This window comes from Fringilla coelebs (genome assembly GCF_963513975.1).
Source record: "Fringilla coelebs genome assembly, chromosome: 1".
NCBI classification, from domain to species: domain Eukaryota; kingdom Metazoa; phylum Chordata; class Aves; order Passeriformes; family Fringillidae; genus Fringilla; species Fringilla coelebs.
Window position 1 is genome coordinate 132,036,245 of NC_140028.1, and position 17,327 is coordinate 132,053,571.

Consider the following 17,327-nt stretch of genomic DNA (forward strand, 5'->3'; position numbering starts at 1 on the left):
GCATATTATTAGCACATTTGCATAAGAATAAGAGTATTTAATACAGCATGATAATGGAATACTGTTGGTAAACAATGTTTCATGTCTTGCCTAATGGAATCCCTTGTTTTAACACAGTTCACCATCCATCTAATTTACCCCATTAGACAATGTCCAGCTCTCAAACTGCAGAATGTATGTACAGCAGCTCTTTCTCCAGCTCCTTCTGAGCATTCCATCAGCTACCTAATTTGTTTAATGCATTTTCAGCCCCAGCCATATCTAGTGCTATCACTAATGAAAAGCCTATTGTGTCTGGATGGCTTCTAACTAAAAAATATGTCAGGAAGGCATAATTGTATTTTATCCTCTCAGATAAAACAAGGTTAACTTGGAATACTATTGAGGGCACTATTTCCTTGTTTATTAACTATACAGTAGAGTTTAAAATGATGGCAAGCATAAAACTTATTGTGAGTAAGACACCATTTATGCACAATGAGTGCCCATAGGAAGGATATGCCCATGTTCTGGTTCAAAGTATCTTTAAAATCCCCTGTTCTTTTGTTAACAGACTTACCTCAGCCAGCACAGTAGTTGGACTAATTTATGTCAGACCCCTAAGTCAAATGAACATGTTATTCTTCACTGTGCAGTTCAGAAAACACCGTTCCTCTAACTGATACTACAGTTACTTTAACATCTGTGTTTGGCCTTACAAAAAGGTAATTTAAACTTTATTTTTCTAATACTGTGGGTTTCAATGTGTAGGACTTGGGTTTACAGGCAGTCTGGCAAGGGGTCCCCAGGAAAACCAAGTTTATACAGGGTATACAACAATGCAGATACAAAAAATTTTCAGTTTTTCTATGCTCTAAACATCTAAGTAATTTACACTAGAAAGCAGGAAAAAGAAAATAAAACCAGAGAAAAATCTTAGACATTAAAACACCAGAAAATGTCTCCTTCAAGGATGGTTAAATGAGCCTAGATGAAAAAACATCCAACAGATAGTGTAAGAAATTTAATCTCTAGCTCTCAAATGGCACAATAAAGTCCAAACTCATTTATTACCATGTAACTTGAATTCCCTAGTCACAGCAGTCAGGGATGAATTCAGCTATTAATTTGGTAAAACAATCCCACAGAGAAGCATTCCTCAGGGAACTCAGAACTCCCCACAGAACACCAGTCTCACTCACAGGACAGAGTTCAGAAAGCACTGAACTGTCAGTGCTTTCAGACTTTCTGTCAGGCTGTCAGATTTTTTCTTTAGTGTCCCTTAAATTTCAGTTCTGACTTCCCAAAGCCAGCATACCTTGAAATCCTGAGACTATCTGGACTACATCATCATAGACCATCAGAGTAGCTGAGCGTTCAGGAAGAAGGCCGAGGCTCAGTGAAGAGAACACTGTGGGAGAGAAGTGGTTTAAGTGGCACATATTTAAATTCTCATAATCCAGTAACAACAGCATTTACTTTCTTCATGTTTTTGCAAAAGCAGGCCACCCAAACTATTAAAATCATATTGTATGCATGACAGAAACCACATGCATATTCTGAACCAAACAGTTAAATTGCCAGAGTAACTACTGAACTAAAAATGTTCTGTGCTTTGACTCCTGCATGTCATGCATGGTAGCTCACAGCACTGGAGAGTGCAGTGGAAAGCAGGGTTTCATGCCTTCCATGAAGCAATTCCCAGCTCCACAGAAAGACAAGAAATACATAAAGAGAACTGAAATGCTAACTCAGTCTGGCTGAGTTATTTCTCATGCAACAGCTATACTTCTTACCTCAGGAATATTTTAATGAAATTTAAGTTTTAAGTACTTTTGAGATGCTTATGTAAGTTATACAGAAAGGCAAAGTATGATGATTAAGTCAGAACAATTTGCTTTAAAATGCAGCATGCACTGAGTCACCACCTACGCCAGGGAAGTGCTATTTGTAGCAGAACTACTGTCATCCTCTCGGTGGTGTGAAAGGGGACAGATAAATAGTATTTGCTGCAAGAAGTCTACCTGCAAGGACCTCCCTTCCCACTGGTACTGACACTCCTTGCAGGGCTGTGTCAGTATGCACACACATCTTTGCAGAGTGAAAAACAGGATATAATTTCATGCCAAGTTCTTCAGACCCAGAAGACCCAAAATATGGAAGGAATTAGCCACAGAGCCCACCTGCCTCCTGCAGCTATGAAAACAGTAAGGAGCACGACTGCCTGCAGCCCACATGTGGCTTTCAAAGATGGAAGAAGAGAAGACTAATGCAGACTAGTTATTTTTGGTAATAACTTGTTACTATTTATAACTAGTAATAACTGGGCAGCATCCCATACCTGGAGAGTACTCATCCTAGTCTGAAGTAAATGCAAGCTGAGGAAGGCATTCTCAGAAACAGTCAACAGAAGAACAACACAAACTCTTCTGATTTTCTGAAATTTTATGATTTTTCTCTTAATTAATACACGTTAATTAATGCAAGAGACCATATAGATGTTAGCTACCAATAGGAAGACTACACTATTTCTGCTTTAAGAAATATATTCTCCTTTTAAAGAACAGAAATTTTAGTGTTTGGGAGAAGCATGGGAGAAAGGAGAAAAAAACTAGGAGAAACACCCTGAAAATAACTTCCATCTAAAAGATGGTCTTAACAATATATATAAACATTAAAAAAAAATGACATATAATGTTATTGCAAGTACAGCTGGGCATTTTCTTTCCAATGCCCAAATGTGAAACAGATCTACACATTTGGCAACGTAAGTAAGAAAGCTTAGTGCAAGTAGCACTAAGGCCACGCAATTACAAAATTTGTCTTTACTCCAATAACTTAATTTGTATGAAGAAAGCTAATATAATTTAGACACCCTGGGGAGCTCAATACAATCAACCATGCCAACATCTTCTTCCATATGTGCCAGACTATAACGAATATATAACCTCTAAACTTCCCTTGGGCTTTTCTGCACAATCCTTTCTCAGCATGACAATGACAGAAAGACACAGCTTTTAAGGCCAGAAGGATGACAGTGATGATCCAGCCTTATTCCTGTATAACTACAGCCTTCCTCGAATTAATTATTGCTGCAGATTCAATAACTGTACCAAAACTTGAAAATATGTTGTAGAAAAACTCCAGTTTTATTTTACAGTGTCCAGTGTGAAGACCACACCACAACATCAATGTTCTAATAAATAATTATGAGGGCAGTTAAACAATGTGCCTCTTTACCCATCAAAATTTATAGAGGTTCGATTTCCTGCCATTTGATCTTCTTTTTATACAGGCCTGCTAGACAGAAGAATTCTCTCTTACCCGTTTCCTGTTCTCTATGAGGGTATTGATGGACTATGATCAAATTACCCCATGAACTTTCTCACTAATGAACAAAATAAATTAAGCACTTCCAAGTCTTTCCCTGTAAACTGCATTTTCCAATCTTTTAATCACCCCTGACAAAAGTCCACAGTTTTAAACATTCTTCTTGAAGCATGGATCTAGAGCTGGACACACATAGCCCTGAATGACTATGCCAAGGACAAGTCCTGAAATACTATACTCTGCTTTCCCAGTTTTTAACCTTATTTTACAGGTAAACAATTCCAGATGAGCTCTCCTCTCCCAGAAATACCATAGCCGTCATCCTCTGCTCCTAAAACTGTATCTCAACACAGTGAACACGATAGTTTTCTTTGACTGATGGTCCTGGTTTCAGCCAGGATGCAGCTGTTTTCTTCTCTGCTGCTGGTACAGGGCAGTGATTTGGATTGAGGATGACAAAAATGTCAATAACACACTGATGGTGTGGGTGCTGCTGAGTAGTGCTTACCCTCAGTCAAGGACTTTGCAGCTTTCCATACATTGTCAGTGAGAAGCTTCAGAAGAAGCTGGGAGGGAGCACAGCCAGGACAGTTAACCCAGACTAGCCAAAGGGAAATTTCATACCATAGAATGTCATGGCCAGTATATAAACTGGGAGGAGTCGTCTGGCAGGGGTCAACTGCTGCTCAGTTGGGGGGCAATTGTATTGTGCATCACTTGCTTTAACTCTGTTTTACTCCCCACTCTCTTTTTGTTAAGTCTCATTCTTCTTCCTATTATTATAAAATTTTACTTTATTTCAATTGTTATAGTGTTCTTATCTCAACCCAGAGTTTTTAGCTTTCTATGATTCTCCTCCCCACCCCACGGAGGCTGGGGGGGAGGAAGCAGATGGGTTAGTTGATGACTGGAGTTAAACCATGACAGTGCCTCTACCAAGGAATTCTGAACTGTGCCGCTCTCTTCATTGCATACACTGCTCCAAAAGAAGTGTCCTTTTAAATAAGGATTACAAATGTTTTCTTCCGAATTTTTTACAAAGAAAAATCTAAGCGTAGTTAAGAGCAGACAGATGAACACATCTTCCATCATGAACACTTCAACAACTCAAGTGATGTTAAATTTATGAACTGTTAATAAGTGGAGTCAGGGCACTGCTGATAAATATTTTAATGGAAGAAGAGATCTTAAATCTTTTCCTCCTACCATTTATCACTATGTAAATAAATAATCCTTCTGCTCAAGCAGTAAAGAGGTGGTAATTATTTTCGTTAATATAAGGGAAGTTAATTTCTGCCAAATTATAAGAACAGAAACCCCTCGATATTTACTCCTTGAAGCTACTACAACAGTATCACAAGTTCAGTGGCTGCACAGCTTTTCAGCATAACACCATGCACATTGCCCGTGATGGAGGAATCCTGATCCTTTGGCCAAGTTCTCCTACAGTACATTACCAGCCTTTAGCTTTCAAACCTACTCCCTGCTCATGGTTGTCATTTTCCCATTTGAGGTAAATATGGCCATTGTTTATTTACCACAGCACACAGGATGGCAGCTTAAACAATGCCCTGGGTAGAATGCTTCCCAGAGTGGGGGATCTGCTCCGTGGGGGACAGCTCCTAGGACTGTTAACAAGCATTTCTGGGAAATGAGGGTGCAGCTGTATGGGTGTGCCCAGACTGCACACTGCAGAACGAAGACTGAGATGTGCTGCCTGTTCCCCATCGTTCAAACCGGCTTAAAAATAACAACAAAACAACTTATACATTTTTCCAAAATTCTATACTATGCTATTTAAAAGCATGATAGGCATTTAAATACAAACATTTCTTGGAAAGTTTTTTAAAGACTATAGGTGTCTTAGTCAATACAAAATATAAAAGCCCAAGTATCTTAACTTGTATGTCATGTACCTTTTCAGCTCTAATTCAAAGAACAACCCTATCAAATCTACGTAGGGCATATCAAGTTATAACTTGTTTCTTTAATCAAAGAAAGGAATAAGTTCAAGGTACAGGAAGCAAAGTAAAGGACTCTACTTCCAATTAAATCAATGGCAAACTATCTACCAGTTTCAGTGGGGGATGATCAGAGGTGAAACTAATCTACTTTCAGAGCTAAGCTCATGTTTCAACCATGAAAAGAAAGACTTTGTAGAACCTATACAATTACTGCTCTTCAACTTCAATGATTTACTAAAACAAAAATGCCCTGTTTCATTCCCTTCCCTCAAAATCAGTATTCAAGAAAAACACCAAGCAAAAAACTAACCAAACAAACTCCAGGCTACAGAAGAGTACATCTCATTCAAAAGACCTAGGGTATAAGTCAGAAAGAGACAAGACACAAGGCATGGTTATTGCATACTTTCATCTGTTAAAATCATGTGAAGTATGCTGAGAAAGCTGCACTTCATCTTATTTAAAGAGAAGAAAACTCAAAGGAAATTTCTAAACAGAGTCACAGAACAATTATGGCTGGAAGGGACCTCTAGACGTCATCTCTTTCACCAAGCAGGGGTTGTTCAGTTGAGTTCTGAATGTCTTTAAAAGTGGACATTTCACAACCTTTCTGCACAACCTATTCCAATTTTGCTGCTGGTAACAGGGAGGGGTGAGTCAGGACAGACAGACACACATCCCCAAGCTCCCTGTGTCAATACCAAGACCTTTATTTTTTGAGCCCATCTTTATATGGCAGGTTTGAAACATCCCAGTCTATAATACTCTTTGGTCTGCTCTTAACACCTCCCAGTTTCCTGACCAGTGAGATGTCTGCAGCGTAGGAAGTTCGTGGAGTAATTTGATCATAGTCCATTGGCGATTGGTTGAAGTCCCTGGGTGTCAACGCAGGGGCTGGTTTATAGAACCTGGCCGGGTTTCTTATTTAAAACTAAATTATTTGCTCAGCTACAGACCAGCTGTGACAGCTGCTACTGTTGCACTCTCTGAATTGTTGCCTTTTACTGTTGCATACTGTTGAATTGTTGCCTTTTAGTTATTTAAAAGTCTTGTGGCTGCAACTCTTTTCAGTTGCTTCTTATTCTTTCACTACACCCCAAAGAACTTGACTTAGTCTTTGCTGTTAGCTCCATTAAGAAGCTGAAAAACACAGTGGAATAGAGTACAGAAAATGCAGAGGAAGGCACTCCTATCTTATCTGAAGCAAGCGAAAGCAGATAAGTAAACAGCACATTGAAATGCCTAAAGCATAATTCTGGGTTTGAAGAGATTCCCGTTCCTTTCCCCTTCTGAAAATACATTTGCTACTCGACCTTGCAGCAAGTCACGCAGCCCTCCTGGCTATGTTAATATTAATAAATAAAATGGAGCCAAGGCACGGAATTCAACACTGCCCTGGGAACACATACACTATTTAAATATTAGTGCATTTAAAACCTCCCATGGCTTTGGCCCTGGCTAATTATCAAACCTGAGGCTTGTGTTATTTAGGTGTGATTTGGGTATAATACAAGCCCGAGACCATTCCCAAATTACAAGGATCCTAATTGTAGCTGAGGATTACAAGAAAGACAGGTGAAATTTGGGATATGATCTTCATATAGATGTTACATCTCAAGGTTTGAAAGCCACCCTCAATCTGTTCTCTTTAGCAGTCAAAAATAGGCTTCATGACTCAATTTTTCCTCTTGTATAACTAATGTAAGGTTCTGAGGCATTCTGAAAAAAACTAACATGCAAGTATTATTGTTATACTTGTTTGCCTGTGGAAGAAGCAAAGGCATGCTAATTAAGTTAGTAGAAGTCCTTACATCTGGATAACATAACTGCAGTTTTATTGACATGGCTAAGAACTAAAAGACAGGACATTTTTGTACACTACAGCCTATGGTGCAACAGTTGTTGCTCCGCCTTGGAAGAGAAGCAAGAATACACCACAGCTGCTGAAACAAGGTTCTTAGAAACAGAGTTCCCAGAAAAAAAAATATCTGGAAGAGATTTCTCTTTTCTGTGGAGCTGTAGGAGCACCAACAGGTGTTTGAAAACTGATGTAGCACTGCATCGAGGACCTTCAGAAAGAGAGTGAATCTCCGCTCAGCCTTGATGCTGCAGTTTAACTGAGGAAGAAACGTTACTATTTTTGAAATGTGCAGATGTTTCTCTTCCCACCCAGAATCTCAAGCATTAAAACACATCATACAAAACTGTGTAGCTTCCTTTAGATGCAATATCTTACCTCAGAACAAAAATAAAGATCTCTTACCAGGCAATCTTACAGGTTTCCATGGTGCAGAATTTGGCACATATGCATGTTTACTAGCAGTCACTATCAGCTGATTGCCCAACTTATACTGAAACTTGAGGAAGGCAGTGCCATCTGCTCCTGAGGTTCCAGATGCAATGGAGATCTGGTTGGTAAAAATCTCAATGAAGGCTTCAGTTACTGGCTGATGGGTGCTGGCATCGCTTACATGGACCTTCAGCGTTACTTCTGTAATGACAAACAACCACAGCGATTATTGTCTGTAAAGCTTCTGTGGGAGGCAGCACTTAGAACATGCTGACACCAGTGACTGAAAAGACACCAGCTCTGACATTTTGGTGCTATGTATGACTTCTTACACTGGCCTGAAGCTGTCCATCTCAGGCAGTCACTCTTCAGAGACACTGCAGAGTCTGCTACAAGCCAGACCAGGTCCTGAATTATTGCCCAACAGCTAATTTCAACTCTGGAGGCATCTATCTTCCACATGCCTCCTGTGACCCACATACAGCTGGGCAGCACATCTCCAGAGCAGGCAACGCTCCCTTTGAGAGGCAACCTGTCAATCACAGAGTATTGCTGTACTATGGCAATTCTAAATGTGTGCTAACATCCTGTGTTAGTCACGGACAGCAGGGTATGAAACTCTCTGTAAGGTCCCTGCCTTGCTGTGCCTCTGCTCCAGCCTGTCCTCTCCAGCAGCAGTGGGGAGAGGGAAAGGCTGCAAGTTGGGTATGCTCCTCACTCCTTCCCACAGCAATTCTCTCTGTGTAGCAACGGAATGGCAGAAATCTGCTGTGACAGAAGCCCAGGAAGAAAGCGGGCAATAGAGTGGGCTGCGCTACAGTCGGATATTTTCAGCTAGGGTGGGAAAGATTGCCCCAGCTGGCACAGGGCTTCCCTGATGATGTCTAACCAAGGTGGAGAAGTCCCACGGGATCATGTCCATGTCCTCAAAGGACAGGACAACCAGGTGGGATGCAGAGTGCTAGCAGTGACAGCAGCAGCCCTGACAGTACTGTATCACCTGTCCCCACATAGTAATGGTGAGAAGCAAAGAAGTGATGATTAAGGCAGTCAGGAGAATCATACATCCTGCAGATACGCAGTCTGAAGCCAACACAATGGACTACATTTTTCTTGAGTAATTTGCCATTTTTCCAGAAAATAATTACTAGTTTAAATGTTTCCAGATGTACAATATTTGTCTACTCTGGGCACTCCTATGACTAAACCATGCATTGTGTCACCAGGCTTTTGTTACATAAAATGGAGTGGCTTGTGCAAGACAGTCCCTCTGGAAGGCATTCTTCTGTATCTATGATTATTTTTCTGTGCCTACAATAGTTCAATTGCCTCATGCTCTAAAGCAGCAGCTGTTGCCTTTCTGCAATAACCATGACTTAAATCCAATGCTGTGTTGAAAAGACCGAGCAATGCTGGGTCCAAGACAGCAATGCTTCCATTAAGACATTCCTTGGGTTCTTTTCACTTCCAGTCGGCCTCTTCCTCTCTCTTTTCTCTCCAATGCTCCCTTTCTGTCATTCCCATCTTAATATCTGGAAATTCTGTTGTTCTTGCATGAAGTTCCCTATCTCAGCTTACTCCATTCCCTAAGGTAGTACATGGTATTTTGCAAACTCCCTTTTTGTGTCAGGAAGCTTCAGCCTTCCACAAGCAAGATCCTCTCCTCCCACTGTGTGTGTAAACACTTCTGCATGGGACACCCAGGAAAGAGGGCATGACCTCCTGTTCATATATATTCAAAAACATTACACTGATTTCTACAGAACAGTACTGGTGGTACAGTTCTGCTCTGTTACTAATGCCTTAAAAGAACTTATTTTTAGCCCTGGGTCAACCAGACATGACACCAAGAAGAAAACACAGAATTTAACAAAATCTTTGTGGTGAGTTTCAATAGAGAAATGACACAACCGAGTATGGGAAGAAACACACTGTAACAACCTAGAAGTTTAAAAGGAGGTGAGGACCTAATACAAAAGTATCAGCACATCTGTCCTAAGGGCATTTCAGCCAGAAAGATCAATATCTTGGGCCCTTTCATAAGCAGAGACCCTCTCTTTGAATCCTACAGTACTGAAAACACCAATATCAAGCAGCCCTGAACAAAAACCCCATTAGAGAAATTCATCATCATCGTAGCCACTGCTTTAGAACTTGGCAATGGAGGACGCCAATTTAGATGGGATCAGCATGAAATATATTCCAGCTATTAAAGATTCTGGACTTCTTCCCAGTTTTGCATTTAGTAGTCAAAGGAAGCAATGTACATTGAAAAACAGTGTCCACATACTCTGATGTCCAGTACAGAGTGCCTCCTTAGAAACCTTGCCTTGACTACCAAGCAACTTGTGACATGTTGTGTATGCTAAATGCAGCCACATTAATCAAGGAAGGAAAATATATATATTCATGTATTTACAAACAGGAGGACAACGAACAGTGTAAGTTTTAATTTTCAAAGTGGAGGGATATGCTTAGATCCAAAGCCAGATAGCTGCACCCTTAGCATTTCTCACTTTGAATTTCCTAGTAAAGAATGCAAGAATAGATGAGGTTAAGAGTAATGGGTGGTGCATTAAAGAAAAAGCAAAAGAACAGGACAAGCTGAACATTGCTGTTAGCAATTTCAGTAACATGGTAGTTCAGCCTTCTCTAAAAACAACCACATATAAGGAACCAGGGAGCTCTGGAATATTAAATACTAATTAAGGAAGAGGGTAAGAAAACAACAGAAGGTTCATATCAATTTAATTCCTTATATACATTCAAAATTCTAGAAGAGAGACTACTACTAAAATTGAACATGAGAAAAAAAAAGAATTTCCTGTATTTACAAATCCATCTTTCTCTTCCCAAATCAGAGAGCTAGCCATGGGTATCTCCAATAGGAAACTTCTTTATCTCCCACTCCATAGCTATGTATGGGCTTCTGTCTGCACACTTCTCTTTTTCTGCATCCCTCTCGCTTTCTGATAAGGAAGGACAGGGGCTTCCAAAATCCTTCTTCTAAACAGAAATGACAAAGGCAATCACCTAAGACAGAATACTGATGTCCTGAAAGGCAGCAGACTGGAACTGCTGTTCCAAACCACACAGTCCCTAGATCACACACTGGGCTTGTTTTCTCCTTTTTGATAGTTAACATGCTTTTCCCTGAGCAGATAGAGAAAACCCTAGCAGCCTGAACAATCCTAATTCCTTTTCATGTGTTATCTTCCCTGACAAACATGTGAAATGTATACAACTTGCTTAATTCAGGGCCTTCTCCCACGCAACAGCTCCTTTTTCTTATCTAATGCAGCAGTGAAGTCACGAACACTAAACTTACATTATCACTGTAATTTCCACAGCAACTGAATGATTAAAAGCTTAACACTGGAAAGAAATGGTTGAAGAAAACATCCTCTCAAATAGTGACGTGATGAGAAAAGCCTATAAAAAGAGACAGTAAGTTTCAGAATTGCTAGGATATATTCAGGCACTTCTTAAGGATCAGGGGAACTGGAGAAGGGAAGTAAGACAGCAGAGTAAGGACAACAAGTGACCCAAGATCAGTCTGATCTCTAATTAATGGGGAAGTCTTAGATTGAAAGACTAGATAAACTGGATGAAATCAATTAGAAGCTGTTTAGAAGACTTACTTAAAACTAAGGAATAGAGTATTTAAAATATCTGGCAAACTTTTTAGTTGGAACTCTCAGCAAACAGTGGGTATAAAGCAGGTACATTATTCCTGAGTTCTGCAGCCTACCACAGCAAGGAGCTCACACAGAATTAAAGACACATGGACTCAGAAGAAGCACAGCTGCAGATGAAGGCAGGGAACTGAAAGCACTGCAAAAGATGAGGGAAACCAAGCCCACTTCATTCTCACACTATTGTATGTACAGTAGAAGTGTTTGCTGAGTTCTGGAGCTTTGTTCTGTGCTACTAGTTAGGTCCTGGAGGAATGGGACATAAAGGTGAAGAGTGCTGATGCTTCCTCATTTAAGAGCAGAGCAGAGATGGCTGAGGTGATACAGCCTGGGCTGAGGAACTCACCCAGGGCAGCTGTGGTCTCTCTCACTTCCCCAGACAAGCCAGCCACAGTCAGAACAGGCTATGCTTGAGCCACAGCCCTGTCTGATGCACCTGGCTCCTGACTGGTGTGGTGTGAATGTGTCTCTTTCAGACCCCATCTGTCTGGCATGGACTTCCCTGTTGGCTGGTAGCACAGGTGGGCACAGGTACAGAGCCAGAGTCACTTGTCTGCACCACTACTGTGTGTCCTGCCATTATATTCTTACAGAAAAGATTCAGCTCCAAAACAAGAACCACTTAGGATAACTGTCATTTCCAGGAGAAAAACCACAGGCAAAAACACCCTTTCTGGAAGGGCAAAAAGTCTGTGTCTCCCTGTCTATAAGTGCAGGTAGGAATGGGCTATTTGCACATGTTAAACAGTGCAACCCTTCAACTCTGCTTCAAGAATCCCAAAGTGGGAAAAGAAGGTAAGTGGGAAAAGAGAAAACAAAACCAGCAAATGCAGGGGTAAATTCCACAAAAAGATCAAGGATGATGTATAGGTATGCTCAAGCAAGTCTAGTGTAAATTTGTTCTCTTATAGTCCTTTGTCTTCTTTTAAACACTAAACCTCCTACTTGTTCCTCAAATGAGTACAAACCAAAACTACTAGTTATTGTGAAAACAGCTGCTTAAGTGCAGCACCCTCCCAGTTGTGTAGTACTAAAATTATTGTAAGCTGTATAAAAAAACTCCAGCATCTTTAAGGTTATAATTTGGGAAAGTGAAAAAAAGACCAAAAAAACCCCACTAAATGGTAGCATTCCAATCCAGAATCCCATCTGTCTTCTTAATCTGATTTTTGAGATTTTACTAAGTTTAAACTTTCTCTGAGCAATCCTTCCTATGCCATCTGCTCTATGAACCCTACTGCCTCTCCTGAAATACAATTAACCTTAAAAAAAGCATTTCTTCACTTGTAACCCCTTCTTATACTCACAACTGCTCTTTACATCACTGTGAACTCTCAGTTGGGGAACGGTTTCCTGCTATCATCACTGCTGTCTTCTACAACTGAACTCTTGAAAAGAGAAAAGCACTGGTTTTAGGAGGTTTGGGGCTTTGTTTGTTTGTTGTGTTGGTTCTTTTTAAGTCAGTAACAGAAGATAAAATCCTGATCGACCTGAGCAAAGGCAAACTCTCAGATTCCACATACTGGAATAAACAGAGAAAAGTTATGACACAGATTGAAAATCAAAGATCACAATCCTATTTAGATCCCAAGCCTGCAATTTGGTTTCTGTGCACACACCCCTGTGTCAGGCAGACTCCCACTGACGTGTGCTGGACAGATGATCTCTTTTGGGAGCAGGCTGACACAGGCAGCTGCGATCACTTAGCTTTTCCTTTGGGGGTCCCTTATCCATGGACAATGGCAGGATATTACCAAAGAAAGAGATATTTAAATTATCTAGGTTTTGATTAGAAAAAGAAAGCTTCCTGCTCATTTAAAAAAAGCCATTATGAACTTTATGTAAAACTGTGTCCCCTGCTCTGATTGAGCTTACTGGCAACATGCCTAGCTTTGAATCCTACGTGCCAAATGGATAAGCCTTTCTGTCTCTTAACCTTTTGCCCATGTGTGAGGTCAATCCTCAGCCAAACAACAGGATTTTCATTTATCTAAAGGAAAACATTTTCCTAGAAAAGGAGTGTTCCCTGTGCTTTAGCCACAGATGCCAACTCTAGCATTTACATATTGCATCTTCCTAATGTGCTACATCAAGAAGGCTCTACTGCCAATCACACTTCAAAATAGCAGCAGAATAAGTTTGCATGAAGAAAAGGAAATGTGAATGTAACATCCCTCTAGAAGTAAACAGACTCTGATCTTCTGATGTTTTCTGCTGAAAGTAAGTTCTCAAGTAGCACCTCAAATAGCAGACTACATGTGCTTGAACAAGATTTGCAGTGAGGATGATGACATCCTCTACTCAGAACTGGCTCTGGCCCTCATTACAGGAAAATCAATAGTGCTACACAACTCTCCCCTCCACCACAGGTGACTCAGGTTTCAGCTGGGCTGAGTGTCCAGCAGTGGTTTCCAGGGAACCCAACCAGGATGGGACAGAGGAGGTCTGCTCAGGGCCTGTTCAGCCATTGGAGAATGATACCAAGGCTGCACAGTCTCTGGCATCAGGAAAAAAATTCCTTACTACAGTAGTCAGAAATCCAGTAAGGACTACACAAGACAGCTTGGTTCTCAGACCCAGATTCAGAAGGGATTTAGAAAGCAGAGGGGTTCAGAGAAGAGACAATAAAAACCCAGGGGACAGTGAAGCAGCCTTGGGACTGGCCATCAGAGGAGCATGACCTCCTCCACCTGCAAGAGAAGGCTGGATCACCATGCATAACAACAAAACTGCAAAAGATCAAGTCAGCTGAGGACCTTTAGTCTTGCTGACAGAGACAGCCAACAGCTGTACACTGAACCTAAGCAAATTCAGGTGTCATTTCTTGGCAACAAGAGAACAGCTTACTAGATAGTAGACTCACTCCGGCTGTGAGAAAAAAATGGGGTTAACAGCTTTAATTTTAGTTCTAGGTGTTTAATTAAGGCTTACAATCAATGTCAAGAGTTAAGAGAATAATGTTTGATCTAGAACAGTCATGAAGCCAGCCCAAGTGGTTGTTTGGGATACTTCTTTTTAGCACTGCAATCTGAATTTGCTGAACACTTTGTACTTTAGAGGTCCAGGGGATGACTATCACTGGGTACTTGCAGTGTGATGACTATAATTAACCCCACACCTCAGAAGTCAAGAAGGACCTTTCTTCCTCAAATGCACAACTGATGGATTTCTGAGTTTTTCTTTCCTTCCTCTCTATTGCTCTTCCTCAGAAACATCAGAGTGCAATGACAACTGCATATGACACTCTTGGCTAACACAGAGAAGCCCCCACTTGGTGCCTGATCAGAGCATTCTGCTCACCTCATCTCTGAGGACAATCAGGATCCAGGGTTGTGGAGGAAGCTACACCTGGGTAGCACTTGAGGCTTTTTCACCCTTCGCTGCAGCTCAAGTAGATTCATTCGTATTTCTCATCTAACAATCCTTGCTGCTCCAAGTGCCTCAGGCTTTGCTGGCACTGTGGCTGGTTCCCCTAGTGCACAAGAATTTAATTTCCAGGGGATTGAAATCATTTATCTTAACTAAAATAATTAGTCTTAATCCTCAGTCTTCAAATACAGCACAGTTGTCGGTGATATGAAGGTCAGGCAGGTGCCCTACTTACCTCTTCAGGTTTAAAATCCATTAAACAAAGTGTTCATAAACTAAAATGATAAATACATTAATCTCACAATGCATTATGTCCTAAGGATAATGCACACAATTTTTAGTAAAATGTCACAAAAGGAATTCTACTATATGAACTAGAGCAATTTATGCCTCATGCAATGAAAACCAGGCTACTATACAACCCCTGTGTTCAAAGGGGAGGGAGGGGCAGTTACAGGATAATAAAATAAAGACATCCATCATGCAACAGTCCAACATGTAAAAGAAGATTTGCATATCCTGACCTGCTAGGGCCTAGAGCATTACCACCAAAATTAATTTCTTGGGAAAAAAGGTAGGAATTTGCTTTAATTAAAAAAAATGGGAGCCATATGCATTATGCCCAGATGAGACTCCGATACCCTATTGTTAAGTGATTAAACAAGCATTTATAATTAACTTGAAACTCACACGGCTATGAAACTCATGAATAGCAATAGTTGCATTAGCAGGTCTGCCTTTGATCTCTACAGGAACTGTGCATGACACAAACTAATTTCATTTCCAAACCTTGTCTCTTAGACATGGAATTAAATAAAATACTGTCATGGAAGGCAGATGGAAGTTGACTTTCAAAGCTCTAGTTTGCCACACACATAACATATTCTTTACAAGACATGAAAAAGTAATCCCTTTTTTTTGTAATAGAGCTCTTTGAAACTCTGTTTGGGGATCAATATGGAATGAGAAGTTAATGCACGGATATTTTCCAGTTGCTCAGCATAAGAGTTCTCTACTGACTCAAGACCCCAGCTGATTTTGTGACATCAGCTCTGAGGATAACGCCACACGGTGCTCAGCTGCTTGGGGTTTTAAGCCAACTTTATACCTACTGCACCATCAGTCTAGTTTGGGGGAGTGCAGAAAGGGAAAGCTTGGATTTGCTTAGCGACAAAGGCACGTGTTACATTTTCTCCAAACAACTTTATCCTAAGTCTGCATTAATAAAGTATGCATCTGATGAAAGCAGTTTAAAGCAGATGATTCTATGTTCAAGCAATCCAATGTATGTTCAATGGGGCTGTGAGGACACAAGCACTTTTTTTCCCCTCATTTTCAAGCAGCTTTAATCTTAGGTTTAATCTCTAATTTCCAAAGCCTGTTGTGAAAGCAAAGCTAGATATCACTTTGGAAGAGGGTATTTTTACCTGGGTTGTTTGTTTTTAAAAAAACCACTGTAACAATTCAAACAAACCCATCTCAAGGGCCTCTTCTCTACATTCCCATTGCAGCCTGCAGTGCAAACTTCCACTTTCATCTCAGTAACGCACTGACGTAAGCTCATGCACAGACAGAGGCGAACTATTGCGCTGAAACTGTCTAGGCTCTTGCACGTACCCTTTCTTCAAATAACTCGACAGTCGATTTATAATCGCTGCATTCCTTGAAGAGGTTATCCCCAGCTGGCAGACAGGAAAATTAAATCGTAGGTGAAGCTACACATGGTAACCATCTCAGTCCTCCAACCCAGCCCGCCTGAGCAGAGAGCTCTGCAGAGTGATGAGGAGCGCAGCACTACTGATCAGCTACTCCACAGCAAAACCAGGAGCATCCTTTTCCTCCCCACCTCTTTGGCCTGGCTGTGGACTCTTGCTCCTGCTCTTGGGCCATCCCACTTCTCCTTGGACCTGCCGCAGCCTTGGTTGCATTTACTAACCCAGCACTGCACCAGCCTAACAAACTGAGTGGCTCAATGCCAGCTTATCAGGCTGAACTGCTGAAGCAAAGCAGCCCCACGTGCCAGAATCAGCAGAACAGGCAGGTGTGGGGGTGGAGAGTGGTGGCCAAGGAAAAGAAAGGATTTGGGACCACCCCTGCTGGTTCACAGGCATTTCAGTCAGCTCTCTTGCACCCCTTTGGAAGGGCACCTGCCCATCTCCTGACCTAGGCAAGCTTAAGGTCAATATTTGGCATGTACAGTTGCAGTAAATCTTTATTTTGCATTAATTCCAAATCCCATACTGATTCCCCAGTAACTTCCCAATCTCTGCTGCTGCATACCAGCACTACAGCAGTAAAATCTCCTGGCTCCATAACTACAGGATGCTTGTGACAATGCCAGGAAAGGGCTGGTATGAAGCAGCATGGACTTTTGCACAGGCATTACAGAGTGTTTACACAGCTCTTGAACACCCAAAAACCTCTACAGTCAGTTGGTATTTGCAACAGGGTGGATGGAGGAGCTTACTGCCGTTTCCTCCCAATCCTAAAAAGCTTCCTTTAATTAACATCTCTACATGACACTTCCTGTGACTTCTGTCACAGTAGCACCAACATTAAATGCCACCTAACTTGTCTATATTGAAATTTTCCTATCCTCCAAAATTATTTATTTCTAAATTTTTTGAGATTTTTCTGTTCAAAATAATATTTCTATTTCCTCATTTGGAATAGCTTAAACATTTAATTAACCTAGGTCTT

The 17,327-nt window shown here is 41.0% G+C and overlaps 1 protein-coding gene across 1 annotated transcript in view; it reads right to left on the minus strand.

Moving 5' to 3' along the window:
• The window catches only part of FAM171A1 (family with sequence similarity 171 member A1), an 86,109-nt gene that overhangs the window by 29,645 nt on the left and 39,137 nt on the right, over positions 1-17,327 (minus strand). Inside the window, exons 2-3 of the mRNA XM_084207936.1 lie at positions 7,537-7,764; positions 1,298-1,390 (exon numbers count right to left, since the gene is read on the minus strand). Of these exons, the coding sequence (XP_084064062.1) occupies positions 1,298-1,390; positions 7,537-7,764 (321 nt within the window). The remainder of the gene's footprint in view (positions 1-1,297; positions 1,391-7,536; positions 7,765-17,327) is intronic.